The sequence below is a fragment of the Nelusetta ayraudi genome, unplaced genomic scaffold (assembly GCF_046127955.1).
Source record: "Nelusetta ayraudi isolate G7.1 ecotype Tasmania unplaced genomic scaffold, CSIRO-AGI_Nayr_v1 ptg000070l, whole genome shotgun sequence".
NCBI lineage: Eukaryota > Metazoa > Chordata > Actinopteri > Tetraodontiformes > Monacanthidae > Nelusetta > Nelusetta ayraudi.
This window is the reverse complement of record NW_027466120.1, coordinates 3,204,772-3,225,611: the sequence shown is the minus strand read 5'-3', so window position 1 is coordinate 3,225,611 and position 20,840 is coordinate 3,204,772. Positions and strand designations below refer to the sequence as shown.

The 20,840-nt window shown below is 47.2% G+C and overlaps 1 protein-coding gene across 2 annotated transcripts in view; it reads left to right on the top strand.

Moving 5' to 3' along the window:
- LOC142898770 (cadherin-4-like) overlaps positions 1 to 20,840 on the top strand; it is a 226,339-nt gene that overhangs the window by 194,586 nt on the left and 10,913 nt on the right. For both annotated transcript variants that reach the window (XM_076041968.1, XM_076041967.1), the window contains 4 exons: positions 2,256 to 2,393; positions 7,701 to 7,886; positions 11,365 to 11,621; positions 17,239 to 17,381. In XM_076041968.1, coding sequence (XP_075898083.1) covers positions 2,256 to 2,393; positions 7,701 to 7,886; positions 11,365 to 11,621; positions 17,239 to 17,381 — 724 coding nt within the window. The remainder of the gene's footprint in view (positions 1 to 2,255; positions 2,394 to 7,700; positions 7,887 to 11,364; positions 11,622 to 17,238; positions 17,382 to 20,840) is intronic.

Sequence of the window (20,840 nt, the reverse complement as noted above, 5' to 3'; positions counted from 1 at the left end):
TCTTGAGCAGTATTACGCACCTGTCAAGATGGATATCAAAAAGCTGGTTGCGTCAAGGGAGGAGAGTGCTTCATTGGATGGAATGGTGCCAAATATGGCAATAATTGCATTGGGTTCGATCAGTCAGTTCAAGGGAGACTGGAGATTGTTTTAAAGATTCTGTCCCAGCAGGAATGTGAAGCACAGCGATGTTCAAACCTGGAGCTGAGACAGGTGCAGGAAACAGTTTCTATTCAAATGTTCAGGAAAAATGCACAGTGAAGGTGCTGAAACATCTCAGTCACGGTCATGCTTCTCTTCTACCAAATCCTCAACCGAGGCAGTTGTACATGTTTTTATAAAAGACGAAATATTTGTTGCAGATGAATGCATCTGCGTGGCCAGTTTTCTAAGGAGTGTCAGATTTACGGTTCAGGTTGAGTCAGTGTAATCTCTCAAAGCAGACTGTGACAATTTGTGACTGTTGATGGGATTAAATCTTCCTGCCTCGTAGTCGTTCTGGGGTCCCACAGGGATCAGTGCCGAGTTCAATATTATTGTGCTTATTTTTTTTTTTAACAATTTACCAAGATTATACACAATTACTTGGGCATCGTGTTTTACGTGGAGCATCGAGTCTTTGGCTAAAAACGAGAAAAGCTCATGAAAATTCTTCATGAAGGCTACCAGGAGACGACCAGCTCAATCGGGTTCAGAAACAGCATCGGTGAAGGAGTTCAGATACCCTGGGGTCACCCTTTGGCCCAAGCTAACAAACTAACTGACCTATTTGAGTTGGTCTTTTCTCTGTGATACTACTCCCAAATCAATGAGATTATTGGCTGAGAAAACCTGAAACATACTTGACAGACAGCTGTCTGCACATATACACACATATGTAAATGCTCTTGTCATCAGGTTAAAAGTTCCTCATCATGCAGAATAAACTGTGCATAACGAGAGGTTTCATACGGGCACCAGGCGCCTTCCTGGTTCATTTTTAGTCAGCACTTTGGCCCTTTGAAACTTTCAAAGTCTCATCGTCTCCGTTCCCTCTCGTACGCTGGCGTTGGAGGAGTCAGATAGAACAAAAAAGAAACGGAGGTGTCTATTTTTGGTAGCCCTCCTCCCTTGCGCCTCAGCTGCATCCCCTGCTGTCTCCTTTCCTCTCCTCTGTTCTCTGCTTTTGAGAAACTCTTCCTCCTTTTGCTTTACGAACTCCCACGCTGATTCTCCTCCTTAAGGTTCCCAACCGCTCTTCGCCGGACTTTTGGAGAGTTTGTTGACAGTAGCGGACCTACGTTCCTTCGGAGGAAGCCGCCTTTGCCGCTGCAGTGCTGAGAGGTTCAGAGGAACTCCACATAATTGCTCCCTTGTCTAATTAGTGAGAGTGTGGTGTGTACACGCCATAGACTGGCTGATGGGACAGTCAGGCAAGCGCTGCCTCTAAACAAGATAAGGGGAAACAGGAGGTGTGTGTGCTTATGTGTGTGTGCCTGTGTGTGCTTACGGGTGTTAATGAGAGTGTGAGTACAAGGTTGGAGTTCAGCATCTCGTCTAGCATTACGATGAGAGGAGCCGAGAGGAGCTGTCTCATCCTCCTGATGTGGCACGCTGGCCTAATTGGGATATTTACTCGGTAATTAGCAGGTGAGAGAGGGACCCGGGAATGTAATTGGGAATCTCAGTGACGAGGCACATTATACAGACAGTCAGCTCCGGGGGCTAGACGCTTCCTGCAGCCCATTAACTGTACCTTGGGATTGAGGAGGAGACGGGAGATGCCGGCGAACAAAAGGGAGGGGAAAGGAACTCAAAAGCAGCAAATTGCTAATGGGAAGAAGCTCCCCCCCCGCCCCCAGCCAAGTCACACTGTTGTCATCCTAAACGATGAAACGGCACGCATCCCGGCACTAGCAGGTCCATTAATCCCTGTCAGCTGGATCCGTGACTCCACATCTGTCCATCAGCGGCACCAGAGAAGTATCTTTGATGACATTGCCTCGGGGAGGCTTCACAGTGCAGCCTTCAGATGCCGTGAAATTCTGAAAGCGTTCGGCCGAGGATGTTTCGAGTCATTCATATAAAAGATGAAAAAAAAAGAAAAGGCTGTGGATAACTGCTGAAGGGAGTGACAGATTTTTTTTTCCTTCTTACTTCTTACTCTTTCAGGCAAGTATTCTGAGGCTGTTGCTTTGGAGAAAGAAAAGACGGCTTTGCAGATAACTGTGCACTATTTTCTGGGTTTTCATTGATTTATTTATTTCATTTTACAGAAAGTGCCACAGTACACCATCATCGTGCAGGCGACTGACATGGAGGGCAACCTGAACTTTGGCCTCTCCAACACGGCCACTGCCATCATCTCCGTCAAGGACATCAACGACAACCCGCCCATGCTGACCTCCAGGACGGTGAGTTGACGCAAAGCGAAGGGGCGGCGCTTTGGAGCGGACGGCGGGAATGAAAGAGAAGAAAAACGACGGGGTGGAGGTGTCACGGATTGGGGGAGAGGAGAACCTTGCTGCGAGGCGCCCAGATTTACAGTGGGACAGGCGAGGGTTGCCGAGAGTAAAGGGCACTCGCTCGCTCGCGCCTTTGTGCGAGATGCTGTTTCACACACACACACACACACACACACACACACACTCAGACACACACACTCAGACACATGAGAACTAATCCATATCATTGACGTTGGTGAACATGAAACGAGAGCCAGCGCGTCTGTAATGATCGCTGCCGTGATAGTGATATTTAGAATGATGATTACATTACACCGGGTCATTAGTGAGATTGAGTTAAAAAATTAAAAGTCTAACCTAATGCACTGCAGCCTGTGTAATGTATCAGCTCTCCTGAGTGAATTAACCGAGCAGAGGATGTTAAGTGATCTTAAGTTTGAACTCTCAGCTTCGCCTTGAATATTTTAAAGGCCCGGTGAGGAAGAATCGGGGATTTGTTGAATCTATGTATATTTATCATAGCAGCAATCCCAAAATGGAAAGCCGAAGGTAGCGTTCCTGCAGAAGTCAGGCTGCTGCTGCTGCTGCTGCTGCTGCTGCTGCTGCTGCTGCTGCTGCTGCTGCTGCTGCTGCTGCTGCTGCTGCTGCTGCTGCTTCTTCTGCATCGTTGCAATCACTTTCCTCTCATCAGCCAAGTCCCTCGAGCAACATTATGGCCACTCTTATATGTAAATTTAAATCCATATTAGTTGCAGACAAACACACAACTGATACCTATTTTAGTAACTGTATACAATTAAAAAGGCATGCATATGTATGTTCCTGTTCCATTTCATGCAAATAGATCCCTGCTCGTGCAGCACATTTGGCCTGTGAAGGTCCCATTTTATGAAAAACTACCTTTAGCAATGTTTTCTAGCAGTAACATGCTTCTCTAGACTGTCAATCAACTCCCGTCAACTGACTGTGCGGCACAACACAGTACGAGCCCTTTGTGGTGTCATGGAGAATCTCGTTACCTCCTCCAGATTTGGGACAAAACTGTGCGTTCATTCCAAGTTCTGAGCGAGCCTCTTTGTTTTTTCCACTTCCAAACATGTGTACAGTACAACAAACAATCCGTTTTGGAGGGAGGCTAAAGCCAGGAATGCTGTGCAGCAAAATGTAAACAGCTGTTTTATGAAGATCACTATTGTATTGGGCTAGACTGCTCCACTCAAGTCCAGGTTGAGAAAATATATATAAAAAATAAGCATGGGTAATATTGCACCTTAAAGCCATTTGTTTCAAAATGCTTTTAGCATCTTTTAAAGCAATGATAATTAATGAATTAATGCTTATTACTTGATCAAAATGATAAGCACAAAAATTCTGACCATTCTTCCTTCATGTTATGCAAAAAAAAATGCATTGAACATGTGCGAGTGGGGCCTTTCTGGTTAGATCAAGCGCTTTCACAGTGGCCAGAGCAGTATCAGCACGACGGCAGGCCGGGCTCCTCTGAGTTCCAGCGGAGAGCTAGCATTAGCATTTGCCCTAGGGGCTATTAAGACCCTATGATCATGAGTTAGCGCTGGCGTAAGCATGTGTCAGCCATAAAGCTTATCAGAGGGCTGCTACATCACACGCAGCGGGCGTCTGACTCAGGGAGGTGTGGGTGAGGGGTGGGGGTGCTGGGGGAGTGTGTGTGGGGGCGGGGGGGTGAACAAAATGCGAACAAAAGAGAGGGGAAGAGGACTTGATGAGTGGACCACCGCATCGACTCCAGGATGAAAAATGAAGAGGGGGAAAGTGATGGGAGAATGATGGGGGGACGGAGGAAGAACGAGGCATCATTTGGCCGCCGCAGATATTTTTCTCCCGCCGCGGTGATAAAGCACACACATGCTGCGTTGTAAATCAGAGGCCTTTCCTGACTCGGCATCCCCGCCCTGATTTAAGACGCCCCGCTGATGGCGCCGTATTGATGACGGTGGCCGGTAATACATTGAATTTACCCTAACTGTATTCCATCGTGTTTAAGTGCATTTCCATCATCGGCGCAGAGGGAAGTTAATACTATCATGGATATTGATGGCAAACTTCAGTGGATGTTTTGGAGCCCGGGATGCGCGCCACCCTCTCACCCACTCGTCCGTCGTAAATCACCCGTTTTTCTCGGCGAGCGAGATAACATAAAAGCCATTTTGTTGAGAATGTGGGCCATTATGCAAATATTTAGTGTTTGCAATAAACCCCATATATCTTTCAACGTGTCCCAGAAATCTAAAGTTTGGGGAATTTGCCTTTAATGTTGATGATTAATATTTCATCACGCCTATCAGACGCTGGCCTATTTTTCAAAGCGCCAAAGAGTGGGCGCCTGTGTACCAGTATGAAGGATTGTGCTGCTTATCCAAGGATGCATACATGCTTTGCATTATTGCTCAGACAAAGATAGATGAGAGAATTTTGTCTTTTTCTTTTTTTTTAAAGGAACTTATCGCCTTTGTTTGTTTGTGCCTGCAAGGCAGCCAGGGCCGTATCTTGCATTGTATACGCTTGTCTGTAATTATGTTTTGAGGAAAAACAGTCCTGAATTTAAGCGTATTTACGGGATTTGGCGCGGCTCTCCTCTCCCTCGGTGAGCCTCTCAAGGTTGCCGTGATGACGAGGCGGCGTGCCGCTACCTCCCCCCCCCCTGTCCTCACCTCACCTCCCCTCCTCACTCCTCTCCCGTCGCCAGCGTGGTGACGGCAGGATTAAGTCGTGGGGCCGAGCCGCAAAGGGTGACAGAGCCAGCTGCGCCCTGTGCCAATCACAACCCAGGACCTGCAAATAACAAAAAAAAGACCCAAGTGTCAAATCCAGAACAACTGCTCGATGAGACGCAATCGGATCCAGCCGCAGAAACGCAGCTCGGTGATTTACAGTATTTACAGCTGAGGCAAAACTCCCACAGTCCTACAGTATACGAGCAGAGCCACTAAGTGTCAGTTCAGCTGAGAATTTTTTATAGAGGGAGCGAAAACCAGAAAGAAAACAACCACCCAAAGTCAATCCCAGGGAGCTTTGCCACACACAAATGTTGACTCCAGTTGGTTAGCTCGTCCCGTCAGCCACGTCGATGACAGATGAACGTTCGCTGCTTTGCGAGACATTTAGTAACTGAAGGGCGTCAGTGGTTAGCTCACCTCACAGCAATAAGGTTGTGGCTTCGATTCCCGAGCCAGGGGACTTTCTGTGTTGTACTCCAGCTTCTTCCCACAGTCCAGACACGTGCATGTAGAAGCCAACGTGATTATGTGTCATGATAAACAGGTGGTATTCACATTCTGTACATTGATACTTAATATACTAAAAAAAGTACTCTGGTTAAAGTAAAAGTACTGATTCAACTCCTTTACTCAAGAAAAAGTCTGAAAAGTTAAAGTTTGCATGCAAAAGGTAATTTCTTTTTTTTGGGGGGGGGGGGCACTGATGAAGCAGTAAGTCGTTGATAGTTTTGCAGAAATGAAAAAAAAAATGTGATAGAATGATCTGACCCCAAAGCTGAGGAATTCAAAGAAATCTCACTCTAAAATATGAACCTTTTGTATTTAACTGAGTAATAGCATAGTTCAAATAGCTCCACTTCGACCGACAAGTAAAAGTACCGTCTTCTTTTTAAACACCTTCAAACAGAAAAGTAACAAGAGTGTCTTTCTGACATTCAGAGTGCAAGGTACAGATAAAAATAGAAAGTTGTCAGAAAAAGAAATGCTCGAGCAAAGTGTGGATACCTGAAGAATCTACTAAAGTACAGGAACAAAGTATTTTGCACTCCGTCCCACCTCCCGCCTCTAATGATAAACCGGCGACATGTTCAGGGTGCAACCCCGCCTTCACCCTAGGAGAGCCGGGATAAGGCCGACTGTAGGAGGAGGAGGAGGAGCCCTCGTGGAAAATGGATGGATTTAATAACTGACATTTATTCGCCTTAATGGTACGTGATTTAAGGCCTTCCTTCCAAACCGACCTCCTCCGGAGATAATGAGAGGCGAAGCCCTAAATTGGGATGCGGGGGTAATAAGAGCAGCGACGGACTCCGTCGCGGCGTTCCATCAAACCTTGTTAACTCCTGGCCCCGGAGTCGTTACTGCGCGCTGAGAGGGAAGACGCTCGAGGGCCCTCAGGAGCTGGAGAGCTCATCTCCGAAAGTTGACGTTATTGAATCGGTCCCTGAACCGAACCCGCAGCAATAAACCACTCAAGTGCAAACACGCGCGTACTTGTACACCCACTCGTAGACACACACACGCACGCACTCCGAGGTGAACAGGCGGCCTACTTACCCGACGCTGCAGCAGCAGCAGCAGCAGCAGCAGCAGCAGCAGCAGCAGCAGGACCTCCTGGACTCGCACGTTGTCTTGAGAATGTCACCGAGTGTTTCCGCCGCCGCCGCCGCCTCTCAATCTGCCCGCTGCTGTCAGCTGTTTGCTGGGCGATGCGATGTGAGGCGTGGGATGGGGAGGTGGTGGTGCGGGGGGGGGGGGTGTTGCCAGACTGGGTATTATGGTCTGGGGGCTTTTTGCTCTTTGATATCCTGTACAGACGCCTAAGCGGCTCAGTGGCTCCTCCACGGCTGTTATCTGCAGCGTCGCGCCGCTACTCGCCGCACGGCCGTCGCCTTCCGGACGTGAAGTCACGTAAGGCGCGGCCCGCTCACCTCCTGATCCCGCGTGGTTGGTCGAGTACTGGTGGGTGGTTAATAGGGAAATAGGCATGTGGGGGTATGGGGGGCGGGGGGTGTTTTTTATTTTTTTAGCAGGCTTGTGGCACCGTCGTTGCTGTTGTCGGCCCGTCTTTGTGGGTTTTATCCCCTAAGCCTGCGCGGCTTTGATCCGTCCCCACCATAACGGACACATGACAGACAGCGGCTCACTCCTCATCAGCCTTATCGGGACAAAGCACATGTGTTTGCACAAAACGGGACAGCCGAAAGCCACTCGTGCGCGCTGAAACAGCTGTTTTAACGCTCCCCCCTCAGTGTTCTTGGTTCGCGCTAATCCGTCCTCTCCCCCACTTTTGTCGTTCTAGCTTTGGAAAAGGTTTTAAAAATGTAGTCGCCAGTAAGGTAATCAGGAAAAGCCAAAAAAAAAAAAAAAGAGAGAGAAAACCCTGGAAGTGGACAAAGTGTTCATACTATGCTTGCAACATTCAGAGGTCTCAACATGAAGGATGTTTTTGCACTTGTCAGCTGGTCTGTTCATATTTTTATTCTATTTGGATTTTCAGTTCTCCGGTGAAGTCCCAGAGAACCACGTGGACATCGTGGTGGCCAATCTGACAGCAATCGACGCCGACCAACCGCACTCGCCAAACTGGAACGCCATCTACCGGATCATCAGCGGGGACCCGTCGGGCCACTTCACCATCCGCACCGACCCCATCAGCAATGACGGCATGGTCACCGTGGTGAAGGTAAGAAGGCTTCCATCCAAGTCCAAAGAAAAAATTCTTCCCTGTAGTGGTTTGACTTGATTTAACAGTTAATCTAATTTATTATGGCCTTTGTAATCAATTAATTGTGATTAATCGTATTTTAATCGCATTTAAATATTTAGAGGTTGGCGACTTTTCTTGGTCGTGTTCGGTGCTTACGTTATTGTTCGTTCTGGTACTTTACATGGCCCAACTACTGTTCCACCTTTCACTTGTCTGATGCCACTCAGTGCTCCGCTATAATCCGTATTTGTCAGATACTCGTAAGAAACGTTCCGCATTGTCTAGAGCATAACACGTTGCAATTTATTTAACGCTGTGATTTTTTTTTTGCCCATTAATGATCAAATTAACACAATGACGTCCCAGCCCAAATTTCTTGTTTTGGTTTGGGGGCTGTTCTAAATTTGAATCGTTTGCCGTGATGGATTCTGGATCCACAGCAGTTCTAAAAAAGAAAAATGTGGAGGTAAAGGAGTTCAGGCTCCGAAGGCGGCGCCTGCTTCATAAACAGCAGGTTCAGCCAGCTACGCACACACACACACACACACACACTCACTTAAACACAATGGTTGGCTAGACCACTGTAGCAAATTAGGTATTGATTTTTCAATTACGAAGGCAACATTTGTTTTTTTGTTTTTTTTTTGTATGCTCGTAATATTTCTAGCTGCGGCGGTCAGCAGCAGAAACAACAAAGCCGTGTCTCACAACAAGCCCGTGGTTGCAGGAGTTGTCGGGGGCTTGAACGCACGCGAGGGGGGGTGTGTGTGTGGGGGGGGGGGGGACTCTATAGAATATTCAGAATGCCGTTGCTCTGGTAGGTTTTCCAGTGAAGTGACCTTTAGCATTTGTATTCCTCTGTTCATCCACGAGTCCCTCATTGTGTCTGAGCTCACCGCACTGCACGTTTTGGTAAGAAAATAAATAAATAACTAACTTGTTTGCTTGCATGACCCCGGAACCCGCAGGTCTCGTCGTGGTTCCGGCAAACTCGCGTTCGAAACACGTCAACCCCCCCCACACACACACACACACACACACATGCACACATGCACAATTCCCACAGTACCCTGAGCAGTCGGCGTTGGCATTTCGCTTCTCTTCATTATCTCTAGATGACTGCCTTTTGTAATCCATTCTGCTCCCTCCCTGATGTAAAATTCAGCAGGCGGCCCGGTAGCCGTGAGCTCCCGCAGAGACCCGTGGGAGGTTATCAGGAAATCATGATATGAGAGACAGGACGCCCCCTGGGAATGAGCGGGGGAAAAAAAAAACACACCACGCCGTCTCCACCAGTAAACAGAGGAGCTGCGGCGCTCTCTCTTTCTCTCGCTCTCTTTCTCTCTCTCTCCGCTGAGGTCAAAGGGTCAGCAGAAGCGCCGCTACCTTAATCCTAATCCGGGCGAAATGAGCCGAGGCGGCGGCCAGGTATTCGCCAGTTTCCCTCAAGGCGCCGCCGCCTCCTTGTAAACAAGAGGCCGAGGTCTTAACCAGAACATGTTACACATTTATGACGCTCTCCAGGGCGGAGGGGGAGGGAGGGGGAGGGGGGGAGGAAGTGGGGAGGAAGGCGCCAGATGCATTTCCATCCTGACAAGCGGCAAATGAGGAAAACACACAGTCCCACAGTCGCTGAGATCCGTAAATCACGGGATTATGACAGATGCAGGAGGTGACAGCGGATGCGACGGCAGGTTTCGGAGGACAAAGAGCGGGGGGGGGGGGAAACGGAGTGTTTAAGGGAAACGGAGAAACAGAAGAGACGATGCAGCCGAGGTGGAGGATGTGAGCCGCAGTATTGACCTTTCACCCCTTCCGCCCCCCCCGGCTTCCCTCAGGCCGTGTGTGTGTGTGTGTGTTTGCGTGCGTGTGCGTGCGTGTTTCAGTTAGCCTAAAGCAAGACCGCGGACCCCCCTCCCTGTGCACGGAATACCGCTGGCTTCAGATCAAAGGGTGCCTGAGCGTGACGTGCCTGTCAACCAGTTTCCAGTCGAAGCCTCGGGGCTCACGCACGGATTTACACCGCCGGCTCCAGAAACGCATGCCGCCCACTGATTAAGAATGTGTCTTTTTTTTTTTTTTATTGCTACCAGCAGGGCGGCGCTACACTGTGCACTCATCGTCCGAGAGATGCAAGATACTTGTCTGGAGGCGGTGGCCTTCGCTTTTGCCGCCGTTCCAACATCGACGGCGTCAGTCTTCGTCGGGAACGCGCAGACCCGTCGCTCCGGTTCGGGCCGCGTTCTCCGTTCGCCCGCCGGCTGCGCTCGGGATGCGCGGACGCACGGCTTCCATTCATCGTGAGGGGGGAACCACTCAATACGACATCTGCTTGTTTGTCGTGCCCTTCGTCGTCAACAAGGGGCCTCAGCGCCACTCCCGATGCCGCCGGCGGAAAGACGAGCGTTTTGACGGGCCTGTTAGCGCCATAATCAGCATAACACAAGTAGAACAGCCCCCCCTCCCCTATCCACCCCGACAACACACAACAGGCGGGCGTGGCCAACTCGTAAAAAGTAGAAACAATTACAACATCAGCAGAGGCAGTAAAAATAAATGACCGAGCACAATGACAACATGCTTTTGCTTTCTGATACGTCCATATAAATATATATGTATATATATATATATATATATATATATATACATATATATATATATATATATATACATATATATACATATATATATACATATATATATATCTATATAACTATATTCTTTTTTTTTCCTTGGTACATGGTAATCAATATACCGGCCTATTTCTAAGTAACTCCAGCATTTTCTGTTTAAATTTTCTGCTCAGTGGGACATGAAGCTTCCATTTACGCCACTGCTGTAAATGGAAAATAGATTTTTCTTTTTTTCTTCTTCTTTTTTTTATCCTACAACATCCAGTCACTGTTCTGCCTATGTCTCGGACACTTATGGATTTCTTCCTTGTAATATGAGTTGCGCTGGATCATAGGGAGGATCATAAAGAGGAAGCAGATCAATTAACAGGATTATTTTGACTGATATAAAAAAAAAAAAAAAAAACTAAGCAAAAAGGTCCTAATGGCTTAAAAGTTGATTCAAGTCGACGCCGGCTGAGCGGATACTTTTTTTTTTATTTGTCTTGTTTTTATGCTGACATTTTACTTTACTTTTAGAGGTTTTAATTTAGAGTAATGCGTGCAGGGTGTCCAAAAACAAGCACCGCGCTAATGTTTTTACCTTCAGACGTTTGTCTTCGCTTCTTTTGTTTTTTTAAAATCTGAAATCTGGAAAAAAATATATATATAAATTGTGCATTTGTATTTTTTGTATTGTACATGCAGATAGATGGATGGATGAATGGATAGACAGACAGACAGACAGACAGACAGACAGATAGAAGGTGTTCCTGCTCTCTCGGGTGTAGCTACGGCTCTCCTCCCTCACCTCTGCGTGTCCTTCCCCTCCTCCTCCTCAGCCCGTGGACTTTGAGATGAACCGCGCCTTCATGCTGACGGTGGTGGTGTCCAACCAGGCCCACCTGGCCACCGGCATCCAGTCGTCGCTGCAGTCCACAGCCGGCGTCACCATATCCGTCCAGGACGTCAACGAAGCGCCGTACTTCCCCAACAACCCCAAGCACATCCGCTTTGAGGAGGGCGTCCCCGCCGGCACCAGCCTGACCACCTTCTCGGCGTCAGACCCCGACCGGCTACAGATGCAGCAGACGATCTGGTACCAAATGTGTTTTTATCATAATTCTTAAACGTTTTCCAGGTTGTAGGACAGGTGGGTTGGTGTTCCTGACCTGGAGAGAGGCCTGTCTGGTGCTATCAGTGAGTAAGTTTCAAAAGAAAAATCTTTTGGATGGGTTCCATGTCAGTAGTTAGAGGTCAGAGTTCAATCAGGGCATTCCACTTTTGGAGCGCCCCCCTCGCCCTCCCCACACCTTCCCCGTCTCTCGAGCCTGGCTGTGCAGGAGGCCTGCGGAGAAGCTCTGAGGAAGAGAGGACGAGGTTAATAGGGAGCAGCAGCCTTTGGGCTAATCAGAGGTTTGTCAGATCTGCGGGTTGCCACATACATGCAGATATGCACACACACACATGGATATACAGAGAGGTAGACACAGAGGGAGGTAAAAGCGAGAGACAAGGCGGGGAGGGGGAAGAACAGAGGGGAAAAAAGTGCAGCTGGCTGGAATCCAAACACCTGACACAGCATTATGTCCACCTGCAGTGTGCCTTCTCCCTGCCGAGCCTCTCCGGATTTTAATTGTGGACCAACCTTTAAACGACCAGCAGACGGTTTCCTCGGCCCCGGCTGTCTGCCTGACAGCAGCAGTAACTGCATTCCGCCTCTAAAAATAGATGTTAAATCGCCCAAAGTGCAACAATGAACAGAGGAACTTCCAGCATGAGACGTGCTAGAAAGTGTTCTTAGTGGTCTAAGGTGTTCTTGGTTAATAAATCAGTGTAGCGTTTTCATTCGTAAGAGCGGTGCAGTTTTTTGTTTTTTTGTTTTTTGATGATGATGATGATGATGATGATGATTTTACCCCGACGTTCCAGCTTGCGTGAGAAAATTGTTAGATCGAGTGTGACATCACAAAACAGGGATTAGCATTTATCCTTTCTGGTCATTAGATGATGCTAAATTTCACACAGAGCTTTAGGATAACGTGTTAATGTGTGTGTGTGTGTGTGTGTGTGTGTGTGTGTGTGTGTGTGTGTGTGTGTGTGTGTGTGTGCTCACACTCACACTCTGGTAGCCTCCTCCCTTCCCGTCATCTCCTGGGAAGAATCTTAAGAAATTTCTCAGCTAATTTCCCTGCAAATGAGAGTAAATTGGCTGTGCGTTACAATTTCGGATGACACCAAAGTCACCAGCTGGGTTCCGTCTCCTCCTCTGTGCCCCCCCAACCCCCCACCGGCCCCTTGCTGGAGTGTTGAAGTAACCTTGACCCTATTTGTCCCCCCATCCCCCACACCCCTCCATCAACCACCACCCACCACCAACCTTTCATCCTCTTTTTTCTTTCCTTCCTTCCTCCAAAGACTGCAGCATTTTAAATCTTGGAAATAGTCTGACCTTTAACGAGCACACTGCGGTCTGTCACGGTCTCTTTAACACAAACACAAGCCGAATCTCCTTCCTCTTGCTCTCCAGCGCTCGAGGAAGCAGGACTGCAGATAGCAAATCCACCACCTCATTTATTCCAATCCATCTGGATAGGATCACTATCACTCTCCACAAAAAGGTGTCTGGTGCGCCGCCGCTGCAGCGCGAGGACGCTGATCACAGCTGCTCCTTCCTATCTTTTGAGTTCTCATTATTTCAGAGAAACTCATTTTTGGCAATCGGCGGAAAACTCTCTTTGGGTTGTTGGCTTTTAAATGTCCATCATATATCCATTTTCCATCTTCGGCGCTAGCCAGCGAGCCACACGTTGGCTGATGAAGGCTTTAAGCTTTGGCTCTGGAATTATTTGAAACCAAACACCTTAATACCATGTTGACTTTTGCTATGAGAAGTAGTTCTTTGTCTAAAATGTAAATAAGTCGACAATTAAATCGAAAATCGGAAAAATGACAAACCACTCAGGCACTCGGGAAATGTGTGGATGTGTTTTAAAGGTGCAATGATGATTGGAGGCACTTTATTTTTTAAAATCACTAATATCTAAATACCAAATCATACAATTAGAAAACTGTCTAAACAAAATCAGAAACTACGCTAACAAGCCCAAGTCGGCACGAAAATTTGCCAAAAAAGTACTTAAAAAAATATCGCTTTAATTCTGTGCAGCTGGCCACAGCATAATCCAAACTCTCCATCAAAAATAGTTAGCGCGCCACAAGCCAACCAAAAGACTCCAGAGTAAATTGAGAGGCGGCTGAGACAGAGCTTACCAAAGAAAATGTTGAGGATGGCGAGCCGACTCCAGGTCAAGGTTTGCATTTGACAGGTGCTTTTCAAAGCAGGGACAGAACGACGCCGTCGTCTTGGAGGCTGTAAAGCAGGCAGGAGCCGGACAGCCGAGGAGTGAGGCATCATGCATCACTTGCCAGACACCCAGCCAGTGAGGTCGGGGCATGGGACTGGAGACACTGGCATAAATGATTATCTGAGCCGCCTTGGCTGAGCCTGAGACATGCATTTTTCATCCTCAGGGTCAGGGGTTTGAAAAATAAATGTCATCCCTCTCCAGGCGCCTGCTCAAATTGCTAACTCGCCGGGGGCCTAATCATATATCCATCTGTACTCGCATGCCAGGCAGCGAGTTTGGGAGGAGGATTGGAAGGGAAGCACTGGAATTACCGGGCAGGCTGGAATACTAAAATCCTCACGCCGAGTTTCGCTTTTTTATTTTTTTTTTTTTAAAGCGGCGGTAGAGTAAACAAGTACTGTTTGTCTTAGCGTGGAGGCCAAAAATTGGCCAAACATTCAAAAGTTGGCGGTGGGGGACTGGCAAGTGCCCACGACAGTGTTGACAGTTGGGACATGTAAACAAAAACAGTGCGAGTGCTTTCGCAGCCATCACTCCAATGTCCAGAACGGGCCTACCGGGTGCCATCAGGAAGTGGGGGAGGGGGGGGGGGGGAGAAAAAGTGAAAGTGAAAATAACAGTTTTAAGCCCAACCACATTGTGCCCTTTACTTGTCTGGAGCCGTGTCTTCAGTGCAGAGCTAATAATGTGTCTGTTCGCCGCACTGGAAATTAGCCTGACTTGCAGAGACATTCCATTCAGGAGTTAGCTTGCTTCATGAGGTTTATTACGTCTGCTCAGGTGGCTGGGAGACTTAATTAAAGTGTGGTGGTGGTGGTGGTGGTGGACGGCGCACTCTGCTGTGTGAACAAACCTTTGTGTTATGGCTTCTGTCAGCAGAGAACACACACAAGCTCATTCTGCTCATTCTGCCGCTGGGGGGAGAAAAAATGAGCAATGCCGGAATTTCAGAGGTCAATATCGAGGAAATATCTCAGGATTTATGTTTGTCACATTTCGTTGAAGGGTGTAAAATCATTCTTGCAATGTTTGCCAGAAGTTTGGAGCGTTGATGTAGATTTGCATATTTTCTTTCAGGCCACGGAAAGTGATGGAACTGCGTCGGGTGCGATATCGTTGAAGTGTATTGTGCATGTAAAGCAGTCACTTGGAATTGGCCGTTGCTTTAGAGTTTTTGCCGTTGTGGAAATAAATGTGGAGCCTAGCTTAGCGTCGTTGCTAGAGAAATTGACACGCCAACCCGAGTCTGGATGGAGTCACAGCCTGATAAAGAACTGTGGTTTGTTATTTAAAACAAACAAAATAAAGTACTTTTTTGTAGGAGTGAGAACATTTCTGCTTGTCGAGAGCTAAACTGAGTTGTTTCCTAATTTGCTTCCATCCATTCGGATGCTTCAGTCTTCCATTATTTCTTACTTTGGTCATGAAAGTGCGAATCGTGGATCTTTTCACTTTTTACAGACGGTCGATAGAACCGCCAGTGTTACTGGAACGCTTTGATTGCTCCATTGGTGTGCTGCATGTTTGCACACTTGGATGCTTGACTGTGAATGCATCTTTTTGCATTTATCTATTTAGTCATATCTTTAGTATAAGCACCCATTACGTTTCCTTGTATACCTTTTGTCCCTCTCCCCTGGTTGCACTGTTGGCAAAAGATTCGCAATGTATCCCCGAATGTAAAGCCATCCATTTAGCACTCTCAAAGAACATATGAGTATATTTTGGGTGAATATGGCTGTTTTTACTTCTCATTCCCCATCCAAAGTGATGGTCATATACACCCACTGGACAGAGAAAAGAGGATTTTTTTTTTTTTTTTTTTTTTTTCCCCAAGGCCCAGACAGTGGGAGGGTTATCCTTCCAAGGCGAGGCCAACAGAGATGCAGTTGGACGCAGCAGAGCCGAGGATATCAAGCCCGGTCTTAATGAGCGTATTAAAACCAGATCATACGGCCGCGCTGCTACTTCTGAATGTCACTTCTCCCCCCGTCCCGCTCGCCTCCCGTCCGCCTCCTGCCCTTTCCCCGAGCGGCCTTCCTCTCTTTCATCGCCGGCTCCCGCTGCGACCGACTCGCACTGCTCCTGCTGGTGATTTAGCAGTCGGCCAGTTAGCGGCAGTGGGCTCGGGCCAGACTGTGTGAAACCGTCAAGAGTGTGGGAATGTCATCTCTGTGATCCCTCTTCCCTCGCACTGCGCTGCGCCTGGGATCATGCCCGCTGCCTGCTGGGAAAATACCTCCTCGCTCGCCACGGGAGTGAGATTATGCTCTCAGTCCGCCGCCGCCCCTCTCCCCACGCTCCCCCAGTAGCACAACCCGTTTTTTTTGGCCTCCGCGTAGGTGGAAATATACATGAAGGACATTAATAAACAACTTAGCGGTACACCGATGCTGAACGACGCCACTATTCAATAAGAAATAAAAAGCGAGGTCGGGGTCAACCACATTTCAATTTAAATGGATTTGCGAGCTGAAAGTCCACCTTGCCCGACAACGCTGACCTTCGCGGCACCAAACTGACTGGAAAGCGCATAGAGAGGCGATGATGCAGAGGCCTCGTCACGGAAGTTCAATGCGGTTCCGTTCCTTTTTTCTGCAACGAGCGAGGCTGCATGCAAAGAGAGGCAGCAGGTGGATGAACTCTGGCACACGGGACGCGACAAGGATGAGAAGATGCAAGCGGCCCATAAGAAAATGTGAATGCGGAGGGGGAAACTTGCCGCAGGACGAGGAGACGCGGCCGCGAGAGGTCGCGAGAGACCAGAGCGAACGGAAGAGCGCGGGATGAGCTGAAAGCCGCCAAAAAAGCCCCAAAAAAACAAGATCAACAATCAATCCTGAGACCTTATCGTTCGGTCTCTGCCCATTACACAGCCGGCAAAAACACGCCCACAGGAAACCACTGAGCAAGTGCACGCATGCATGCACTATATAAGGCCGTCAGGCAGTTTATCCTTCCGCAGAATAAGCAAACACGTTCCGGAATATATGCATGCAACGCACACAAATGCGGTGCAGCCGCAGCAGTGTTTAACCAGAGAGGTAATTGACTTTGATGCCTGGTACACAGGAGTGAAAAATGAGGTTAAATTGACTGTAGGCTGCGGGCTCTGGAAGAAAAGTCAATGAAGAATTAAACTGTGTGAAGGTCAGGCTGTTGGGAGTTTGCAAATGTGTGTGTGTGTGTGTGTGTGTGTGTGTGCGTGTGTGTGAATGTGCTCGCGTGTGTTTTCGCTGGAAATCTATGTGCGCACAGGCCGGCGGAGAAAAAAAAAGAACTTCAGCAGGGATTTGTAAACGAAGGAAGGAAGAAAAAAATCGATTTGTCCTTGTGTTTCTTTAGGTATTCCAAGCTGAACGACCCTGCAGACTGGTTGTCCATCAACCGGACCAACGGACAGATAGTTACCACGGCCATCCTCGACCGGGAGTCTGCCTACGTGAAGAAAAACATATACGAGGCCACTTTCATCGCAACGGACACTGGTAAGAGCAGGTTGGCAAAGGCGGCTCTCTAATTATTGAGAACTGTTTGGTTCGCGATGAGGCTTCCCGACTTTGCTTTTGTCATTCCTAACGAGTCTCGCTTTAGCCTTCATGCGCAGTCCTGCAACATTAAAGTGAAACCGTAAATACTGCAGTACACATGCTGCTATTCCAATACCAAAAAAAAAAGAAAAAAGCCTTTGAGTCAGGGGGGGAATCTGAGGAAGCTGCAGCAGAACTTCATGATGCTTTTACCCCAAAAAATGGACATTGTTGTAATTCAAGTATCACGTGTGATTCTTGATTACTGATAGTTTGGGCACATATTTTTCTGTGTTTCAAGTTGCTATTCAGAATTCTTACTATCTTAACAATAACCAAGTTTTGGGGGTTTTTTTTAGGCGGCCTAATTTTTAACTTCCTTTTTCAAACAAAGTAAATAAGGATTGAGAAAAATACATGAAGGTGAAAAATGTTCATTTTACTTGGTAATAAATTGTAACGAAAACTGGCGATATGGCTCATAAATAGCCTCTCTAGTTTACTAGAAGATGCCAGGTCTTCTTGTGAAGAATAGCAGACACTTAAAACACGAAAACCTCCTCCAGACTCACTTCAAAGCTGTGCTCCTAACAGTTTATTTACTCAAACGCAGCTGTAGAATTTGGTATGCATTTGAGTGACTGAAATATAGTCAAAGTACCCTTGAGAAAATGCGCTCAGTGTTCACCCCTGTGCAGCCGGAGGGTTTTGGAATTGTGAGACGTTTGGAAATGGACGGAAAGGAAAAAAGAAAACGATTTATGGCTGAAATGAGGTGAAATGCAGGTTGAGGATTGGAAAGAAAAAAAAAAAAACGTCAAAAACTGTTGCTGACTGCTTGATGAAAATGAAGACATTTGTGTGGATTTAGAGGGATATATAGACACGGAAGCTCTGCGGAGCCCAAGCGCGCCGCAGCAAAGTTTGAGTCGAGAAAATCCCGGATTCACGCAACTAGTCACACTCCTGATCCTCTTCTTATCTTCTATCCACGACTGGCTCCCCCATCCCCCCGCTCACAATGTGGCACATATATTTGTTCTGCCTCAAGTTTAACCGAGCGCAAATGCAATCGCAGCAAACAAATAAGTTTCCGCCTTCTCAAGTGGAAGTGAGTGCTCCTCTTCAAGTGAAAGCGAAATGCTTTCTTCTCCTCCCAAATTGCCTTATCTGTGACGTGCAGAGTGCTGGTGTGTTTACCTTAAGTCAAGCCGCCTTTGAAACACTAGTGCTTTTTTTTTATATATAGTTCCGCGCCTGTGTGGAAAATTAAATCATTTTAAACACATCTGCAAGAATTTATTTTTATTTTTTTCCCCTGCGATGACTGACAACGTCAGACACCGTGACACGCAGACAGCTTTCTAATGGGAAGCAAGAGGCGGCAGGATTAGAGGTTGGCAGATTGGACTTCATTTTGTTGACTTCTTCCCTTTTCCAGCTTGTCATCTCAGCACGTTATTTGTGTTTCTGATAAACATGTACGCACCCAATTCGCAGCCCCCGTTGATTCCTTTCCAAAAAAAACAACATTTGGCACTGTACGGAGGAAAGAGCTAGTGGCACCCGCACTCAGCCGCGGCACTGCCTCCACGTCTCACCGCGAGTTGCATCCGTAAACATTTGAGCCGCGGTGTTGTGGGAGTAATATCAGTCATGACCTTGCACAAGTTCTCTACGCAATCGAGAGGCATGAATAAACAGAAAACACGGCCACCCTCGACAGCTAGCTACCAACACAACTGTTCATTAGCTTCTTCTTCTTCTTCTTCTTCTTCTTCTTCTTCTTCTTCATTTTCTATTGGTGATTTGCTCGTACACACTGGAGGCAACATTTTATTATCCATCAACAAAATGCAGACCACATGAATGCCTGCTTTCAAAGCGTTGTCACAGCTACCATGTTAGCTAGCTAACAGATACCAACATTAGCTAGCACCAGTAAAGTCTTCGTCACTCCACATTCATTAGTGAACACGGGCTGTGTACCTGTCAGCGCTTGTTGTTAAGTTCAAAAGTATGCAAGCACTGTTACAGAGTGTTCTTTTTCGCTATTGATGGTTGTCAAATCAGAGAGAAATTTTAAACGAGCACAGACCAGAGGGCAAAAAAATAACGAAGAACGTTCAGGCAGATGAATAGAACGCCCCGAGGAGGAAAGGCTAACGGGGGACAGGTGAACCAAATCAAGGCTCCCAAAAATCACGGGCGAAGAACAATGATAGGAGGCATAAAGAAAGACTTGTCCCCCGAGGAGAGAACCCTTAAAAATAGAACAAGATACTTGACTGAACCTCGCGCCCCTGACGAACCTGACCCGTCAAACACCAGGCATTAGAAGTCGGCAGATGAAGTGATGATGTTGGTTTGCGTGCGTCAGCCTGACAATTTTGTTGGCGGCGGAACGTCAGCAGACGTCGCAACGCAGAGGGAATTATGTTAAGAGGTATTATAAGCCAAGTTAGACAGTCGCCCGGCACAGTCATACTGACGCACACCTATACTGTTGTTTATTTGCCCCTTAAAAACATACAGTGGGCAGCTAGGACTTTTTTTTCTTTTTTTTTCTTTTTTTTTCACCGTGTCTTGCATTTCTGAGCTCAATTCAGAAAGAAGAGTTCATACAAATCCTTTTGAGGAATTTACACAAACATAATAATTTATTTAGCTGGTTAAAACCCACATAATTCGCCTATCAGCTGTGGCAAGCTGCTTCCAAATGTCCCCCCGTACATGGCTGGGATTAACAAACCAGCAGACTGAGAAGGTCCCTGTGTTTGTGGGCGCGCGTGCATGCGTGTGTGTGTGTGTGTGTGTGTGTGTGTGTGTGTGTGTGTGTGTGTGTGTGTGTGTGTCTCAACCTGCCTCTTTACACAACCTAGTGCGCAAGCTTTAATGCCAAACGTGGCCTGAATTAGCATATAACATTTAGAACCAGTGCAGTTACACTCTGAATGTGATTTTTCTTATGATGGGCCTTGATTAAATCCTCAAGTGGTGACAGTCGGACACGGTCAGTTTGTTAGATTCCATTAGATGGATCAAAGTTTTAAATAATGATTACTTTTTATTTATTTTTTTTTTTGAAAATGAAGGGGTTTTGTGATCTGGTCACTTTAAATCCGAATCCATGATGTCTATCTTTGGGAGTGGAATATGATTATAGCGTACAGAAGTGTCTTGGTAAAATGAGAGAATCAAAGGTGTGACTTTCATTTTTCTCTAATCGAAAACTCTTAACCCTGCCCTCCCTTATTTTGGAACTCTCAAACTCCATGAACTCCGTCGCCACATCCATCAACCATCACTTCAGACCCCCCCCCCCGCCCCTCTCTCTGTCTCTCCCCACCCCCACCCCCACCCACTACTATCAATCATTTGAAAACTCAATGGGGGGGGGGGGATATTAATCAAAGC